We start from the raw sequence: 7,935 nt of genomic DNA on the forward strand, positions 1-7,935 counted from the left end.
AAGCGGGCACCAAGGAAGGAGTGCAGCAGTTCCAGCAGATCAACGACCACACACAGATGTGACCTCTGCGACTGTCACTCCAGCATTGATCTCTTCAGTCACAAGCGACATTGCTTCAGGGAAGCAAAAAGCCAGAACGAGGATGCTACCCACGGTCAGCCATGACCAAAAGGGGCCTCACTCGAGTTCTTTCCTTAAATGAGATGTCACTATTTAAAGTGTACCTATCTGACAAGCTTTTGGTTAAATGCTCTATAATGTGGCTCCACATCAATCTTTGGCAGATAACATCCTTAAAATTCGCTCAAGCACCTCACATGAATACAACTTGAGTTTGTTTCTGCTCACAAGAGCCTATCCGTTCTTTATGTCTAGCACCAAACTATTTTTCATTTATTCATGGGTTTCACTGACTGAGCCAGTATTTATTGTCCATCCTAACTGCATGAGAGAAGGTGGTGAGCTGTCTTCTTGAACTGTTCAGGTCCACTTGACGTAGAAAGACCCGCAAAACCATTAGTGAGGGAGTTCCAGGTTTTTGACCCAGTGACAGTGAAGGAACAGATTCAAAGTCTGAGAATGGTGAGTCATGGTGGTGTTCTCATGTATCTGCTGACCTTACCCTTACAGATGGTAGTAGCTGTGGGTTCGCAAGGTGCTGCACACGTAGCCTTGGTGAATTTCTGTAGTGCATCGTGCAGACAGTACTACTATTGCTTTTGAGCATTGGTGGTGGAGTGACTGAATTTTTTAGTTAGGTTCCGAATCAAGTGGGTTGCTTTGTCCTGGATAATGTCAAGCTTCTTGAATGTTGCTGAAGCTGCACCCATTCAGACAAGCAGAGAATACTCTATCACTTTCTTGATGAGACATGTAGATGGTGGACAGGCGTTGGTGAACTGAGTGTTGCAGGATTTTTATCCTCTGATGTGCTTTTATGCCAAAAGTCTAGCCAAATGGCGAGTCCAGAGGGTGGTGCTGGAAAAGCACAACAGGTCAGGCAGCATCTGAGGAGCAGGAAAATCAACATTTCGGGCAAAAGACCTCCTCAGAAGGGCTTTTGCCTAAAACATTGATTTTCCTGGTCCTCGGTTGCTGTTTGACCTGCTGTACTTTTCCAGCACCACACTCTTGATTCTAATCTCCAGTACCTGCAATCCTCGCTTTTGCCTAAATGGCTAGTCCAGTTCAGTTTCTGGTTAATGGTAAGCCTCAGAGATAGTGATGGCACTGAACGTCAAGGACTAATGTCAGATTGCCTCTTATTGGAAATGGTCTCTGCCTGGAATTTGTGTTTCACAAATGTTATTTGCTACTTCATCCCAAGATATTGGCAGATCTTGCTCCACTTGAACATGGATTGCTTCTGAGGAATTGCAAATTATGCTGATCTTTGTGTAATCATTACCAAACATCCCTGGTTCTGACCTTATGTTGGAGTGAGGGTATTTAAGGAACAGCAAAAAAATGGTTGGACCTAGGACACCACCCCGAGGAACTTCAAGTCTCATCTGTTCCAGTAGCATGTGATAACATCTCTCAATAGGCTAGACAATAAGATACAGTAGCAGAGTTTGAGCCATTCAAACCAATAAGTCTGCCCTGCCATTCAATCATGGCTGATTAGTTTCCCAAACCCATTTTCCCATTTTCTCCCCATAACCCTTGATCCTCAAAAATCTATCTATCTCAGTCTTAAATATACTCAATGACCTGGCTTGCACAGCCTTCTGTGGCAATGAATTCAATAGATTCACCACTCTCTGGCTAAAGAAATTTCTCCTTATCTCCATTCTAAAAGGTTTTCCCTTCACTGTAAGGCTATGCCCTTGGGTTTTAATCTCTCCTACCAATGGAAACATCTTCCCAACATTTACTCGTCCAGGCCATTCAGTATTCTGTATGTTTAAATTAGATCCCCCTAATCCTTCTAAACTCCATCGAGTATAGTCACAGAGTCCTCAAACATTCTTTGTAAGTTAAACTTTTCATTCCTAGGACCATTCTCATGAACCCCCTTTGAACACACTTCAGGGCCAGTACATCCTTGCTGAGATATGGGGCCCAAAGCTGCGCACAATACTCCAGATGTGGTCTGACCAGAGTCAGAGAGCCTCAGCAGTACACCCCTGCTTTGATATTCAAGTCCTCTCAAAATAAATGCCATCATTGCATTTGCCTTCCTAACTACTGACTCAACCTGCAAGTTTACCTTGAGAGAATCCTGGACTAGAAGTCCCAAGTCTCTTTGCTCTTCCCATTTAGAATTTTCTCCCCATTTAGAAATTAGTCCATGCCTCTATTCTTCCTCACACTTTCCCACATTATACTCCATCTGCCACACCTTCGTCCTCTGTCCTAACCTGTCCAAATCCATCTGCAGCCACCCCGCCTCCTCAATGCGACCTGCCCTTCTATCTATCTTTGTACCATCTGAAAACTTAGCCAGAATGCCCTCAGTTCCTTCATCTAGATCATTAATGTATAAATTGAAAAGTCCCAGTGCTCAGACTCGCCGAACACCACTTGTCATCGGCTGCCATCCTGAGAAAGAAAGACCCTTTTATCCCCACTTTCTGCCAGACAGCCAATATCTACCATGAGGACATCCTGCAGATTGCCCTGGAAATGACATGACTGACTTTCAGCAATCATGATCCTTTACATTGGGTACAACTTCAACCAGCACAGAGTTTTTAATTATTCCCACTGATTTCAGTTTTGCTAGGGTTCCTTCATGTCACACTTGGCCTTAATGTCAAGGGCAGTCAATCTCACCTGATCTCTAGAATTTAGCTCTTTTGTCTATGTCTGAACCAATGCTGTACTGAGGTTAGGAGCTGAGTGGCCCTGAGGATCCCAAGCTCGGCATCAGTGAGCAGTTTATTACCAAGCAAGTGCTGCCCTATAGCAAGCTGGCATCACTTTACTGATTATCAAGACTGTTAAGATGGAAATTAGCCTGGCTAAATTTGCCTTCTGTTTATCAGACATGCTTGGACAATTTTCCAATTTGTCAGATAGATGCTAGTGTTGCAGCTGTACTGGAACAGCTTGACTAAGGGCACAGGTAGTTCTGTATATAAGTCTTCAGTACCACTGCTGCAGTATTGTCAGAACCCATAGGCTTTGCACCATCCAGTGCCTCCAGCCATTTCTTGATATCACGTGGAGTGAATCGAATTGGCTGAAAACTGGCATTTGTGATGCTTGGGTCCTCTAGATGGATCAACCACTCAGCACTTCTGGCTGAAGATTGGTCCAATAGCTTAAGTCCTACGTTTACACTGATCTGCCAGGCTCAACCATTATTGGGGACGATGGTATTTATGGAGCCTCCCTCTCCAGTGAGGTTTTTCTTAAAATTGTCCATCACCATTCACGACCAGATTTGGAAGGACTGCAGAGGTCTGATCTATTGATAGTAGAATCACATAGCTCTGTCTAATAGTTGCTGCTTCTGGAGTTTGGCACACAAGAGCTGTTTGTAGCTTCACTAGATTGAGACCTCATTTTTATGTATACCTCGTGTTGCTTTTGGCACACCATCCTGCACTCTTCATTGAACTATGACTGTTCCATTTGCTTGGTGGTAATATGGAGTGGAGATATGCTGAGCAATGAGGTTGTAGATTGCTTTGGAGTACAATTCTGCTGCTGCTGATGGTCCACAGCATCTCATGGATGTCTAGTCTTGAGCTGCTAGATCTGTTCAAAAATTTTATTTTATTTTGCATGATTCTACTGCCATGCAATATGATGGAAGGTAATCTCAATGTAATGACAGGTTTTGTCTCCAAAACATTTGTGTAGTGGTCACATGTACTGAGACTGTCATAGGCAGGTGCTTCTGAGACAGGCATAATACAGTCGATGAGACTGGGTATGTTTTTACTTCATGACCACCTGCAGTCCGAGTCTAGCAGCCATGTCCTTTAGGAAAAGTGAAAAACTGTCAGGGTCAAGTGGTCACCCATGCAGCTTCCATCAGAGCTCAGGAATAGGAACCCTGGCTCGCCTGTGTGTGTGTGTTAACCCAGCGACACTTAAACCACTTGTCATGTGACTAACTCTGGACGGGATTGGTTCATTTAGATGGCCAGATATCAAACCCAAGCTTTCTGAACTTTAATACAAAAGGAGTATATAGATAATCTTTCAAATTAATCCTAAACCCAAACTCAATTTCAACTCTATTCATAATTTAGCTCAGTTTGGTGCCAGGAACAAAACTTTGTAACTTGCAGCACAACTGAAGCAGAGATTTCCTCTCGCTAATAGGGAAATATCCTTCAGAATGTGTTACAACTAAGCTGCAGTTAGCAAAAGTGTCCTCTCGTCTCTGTGCAAGTCACAGTATAGAAAACCACCCTGATTTATCCACATTTCAATAAGATCCATTTGGCTGAGATCATTTTCTCCTTGATGTTTTATCACTTCAGGATTAATATCAGACTATTAGATATCTGGGATAGCTCTCCTGCAACTGGACAAAGTTTGTAACATCACCCAACTTCAGCAGTCTCATCTCATTTACTGATGAAACCTGTCTTCATGTCTTTACTTCTAGACTTGACTATCCCTACACATGTTTGGCTGTCCTCCCACACTATATTGTCCATAAACTTGACGATATTCAAAGTTAGACTGCCAGTGTCATGACTGTCAGCAAGCCCCATTCACTTATAAACTGTGTTCAATGAACGGCATTGACTTGATTTTCAAACTTTAAGTTTCGTCAAACTTTTCCCTGGCCTTATCCCATCCCGTCTCTGTAATCTCAGGGTGCACAGACATCAGAGAAGTTCACGCTCCTCTAAATTCAGTGTTTCTGCAAATTTAATTGCTGCTCCACTGTGACTCAGCCCAAGCTCTGGGATATCATCACTGTGAGCTGACCTCTCCACCTTGCTATCCTCACTTCAGAAAATCATTGACACCTGCCTGCCTGACCAAGCTTTGGGTTTTCTGACCGAATGCTATCGTGCGTGGTTCAGTGTCATATTTTGTGCTATAATGGTACTGCGAAGCACTTTGAGATATATCATGATATTAAAGACATTAATAAATACATGCTGATGTTTGTGGCAATAGTGCTACCAGCAACATTTATTAACCAGCAACATGCTTACCCATGCTCCTTCTGCCAAGACCACCCACCTCCAGGCCTCAATACCTCAAGACATAAAAGCCAAATTCCAAAGCTAAGGTCATAGCAACATACCATTAAATGTTAACTCTCAAGATACTGGCAACAATGGCACGGCTAATATTTATTTGCAGAATTTTAACACAGCAATGAAGAACGAGGGAATGGCAACATATGTGCATGAGATGAGAACCCTAAGACAATTGTCAGCAGCACTCACAGGAGTAGGCAACAGGAGGACACCAAGACAGACAGTCAACATAACTGAAAGGAGTGAATGAGAAATGAAGCCCATGGCAGGCAGAAATAGAGTCAGATTCCCTGCAACTGATTAGAATTGGTTCTGGCCCTACTACAGAAAAAGGAGCTAGATGTTTGATGAGTGTCTGATAAAGGGTTAAAGTCTTTTAGATGCTTAAATTTTAACACAGGAAACAAATTGGTGTTAAAATTAATAAAATATATAAAGGCAACATAAGTAAGACACCAATATAATTAAAACTCGTTAAGGATGGCAGTGCAGGTGATGCATCAAGGATGCAGTATGTAGAAGAACTCCTGAATACCATTGTTAAGCAGAGTAAACACCTCTGCAATCAACTTCTGATAGTTGAGCAGCTTTGGCTCAGAGTTTTTGCACTGAAGGCTGAACTACGTAGAACAACGACAGTTCTGTTGCATACTGAAGGAGTCATAATAGGCACAAAGGCTCAAGGATATGGCATTGATTGAATGAAAACTGGGTTCTTGCATATGAATTATATTCAGAAAAACCGGTGCAAAAGCCAGAATCACAAGTGACTTTAAGCCCTGAATTCCCATCTGGGAAGGGATGATGAAAGGAAGGCTTTAAAAAGACAATGTTTGTTTTTAAAAAGCAACAGTGATATTGGAAGAATAGGAGAAGTGGGATGTACTAAATTCAGGTTTCAGAGAATCCACTTATAAATCCTACAGTAGATTGAATGGCCTCCCTCTGTGCTGTACAGTTCTATATGTATGGAAAACTATGGATGTATTCCTGCATCCGTGCCTTCGGGGATCAAACAAAGAACATTTGTTTCACCCAAACACACACATCTCCAAAAACTGTGGAAAAACCCAGTCAGCACAGAAAGAAAAAAAAAAGAGAAGAAAACCCTAACCAAGGAACAAATTACAAAATTAGAAGCTGATATCAAAAATCTTATGATTTAACAACAATCTTCACTTACAGTGACCATTTTAGGAGCACAAGCCTTACTGACAGTTTTTGCTAATGCAGAAACCTTCTGGATACTCTGACCCGTGAATCTCATCAGCTCCAGTGGAGAAAGGGATAGAAAGTCCTGTTAAAAAAACAAATACGCATTCTCAGGTCTAAGAGATGACAAAGTCTTTAACAAAACCTCATTTCTAAAGTAAACCACCCTGAACACCAAACTAAAGTATGTCGGAAGTCTATGGAAGATGGTCAAAGAGAAAGGCTCAAACTTTAGACAGAGATAGTGCAAGGCTCTTCTGAGGAAGGGTCACTTGGCCTGAAACATTAAATTCGATTTCTCTCCATAGACCTGCTGAGCTTTTCCAGCGATTTCTGTTTTTGTTTCTGATTTACAGCATCTGCAGTTCTTTCGGTTTTTATATAGTGCTGATTGGTTTGAAATGAAGGAAGATTTACATTTATATTGCCTTTTCACAATCTCAGAACATCCCAAACCCTCTGCAGCTACCAAAGTGTATTGAAGTATAGTCAAAACAGGCATTTCCAATAAATGTGCAACCACGCAGCAACAAAAAGCCCTGAGCAGGCTTTAATGAGTTAGTCTTTTTAAATTACTGCATGTGCAGATAAATGATTTTAGAGGATAAAAGGGGAATCATACTTAAAAACATTGGCACACATGCAAAAGAAAATTATAGTGAGTAGTGGCACTATTGTAATGTAGCAAATAGTGCAGAAAACATATTCACAGTGAAGTTCCACAAACAGAAATGTTATTATGGCCAAATAAGTTCCTTTTAAGTGAGGGTGGCTAAGAAATAAATCTTAGCCAAAATACATACTAGGGAAAATCTCTGTAGCTCTATTTCAAATAAAACTACAGGTTGTTTTTTGTCTAAACAGAGAGGCGGTTTCAGCAATTGCACCCACAGGGTGGGGAGTGGCAGCCCAGATTATACACTCAAGTCACTGCAGTGAGACTTGCTGCCACAACCTTCTGCCTAGAGCCAATGAGCAAGAACTGAAATTCTGAGTGTAGCTATGCTGGAAAAAGCCTCAGTCACAGATGCTGACACTGAAAAAGCATCAATAGTCTGTCATTCAAATGTAGAGGAGAGAAAATGGAATATAGGCCTGAACAACATGACAGATGCAGGGTGGAGTCGGGTGAAGAAGAATCTGTAAATTCTGATGACTGTGAAATTGACATACTGCAGTTTAGATAACAGATTCTCAAGGGTTGTACTGATGGGGAAGCATACCGGACTTTCAACAAAATTGGCATCAGAGCGGTTTAGGTCTGGATTCTGCAGGCCTCCAGAACTGGTCTATGCAAAGTGTGGGCAAAGATGGTAAGACTGGACTACTATGTTGTGTAACAATCAACTCTGTTTGCACGCACCAACCCAGGTGGAGAAAGTGAACAGTGCAACACTGATGCAGACAATTCAATTTTGGTTTTGTTCCACAGGAACCAAATTCAGGAGCAGGAGTAGGCCAAGTCCCGCTTCAAGCCTACTCCAGCATTCAATAAGATCACAGCTGATCTAGTTGTGCTCTCAGGTCTACTTGCCTGAGTGCA

The 7,935-nt window shown here is 42.0% G+C and overlaps 1 protein-coding gene across 5 annotated transcripts in view; it reads right to left on the bottom strand.

The window, feature by feature from the left end:
* Nucleotides 1-7,935, bottom strand: part of rad51b (RAD51 paralog B) — a 568,881-nt gene that overhangs the window by 552,989 nt on the left and 7,957 nt on the right. For all 5 annotated transcript variants that reach the window (XM_043698230.1, XM_043698228.1, XM_043698226.1 and 2 more), the window contains exon 3: nt 6,364-6,477. In XM_043698230.1, coding sequence (XP_043554165.1) covers nt 6,364-6,477 — 114 coding nt within the window. The remainder of the gene's footprint in view (nt 1-6,363; nt 6,478-7,935) is intronic.

The sequence above is a fragment of the Chiloscyllium plagiosum genome, chromosome 10 (genome assembly GCF_004010195.1).
Source record: "Chiloscyllium plagiosum isolate BGI_BamShark_2017 chromosome 10, ASM401019v2, whole genome shotgun sequence".
Taxonomy (NCBI): domain Eukaryota; kingdom Metazoa; phylum Chordata; class Chondrichthyes; order Orectolobiformes; family Hemiscylliidae; genus Chiloscyllium; species Chiloscyllium plagiosum.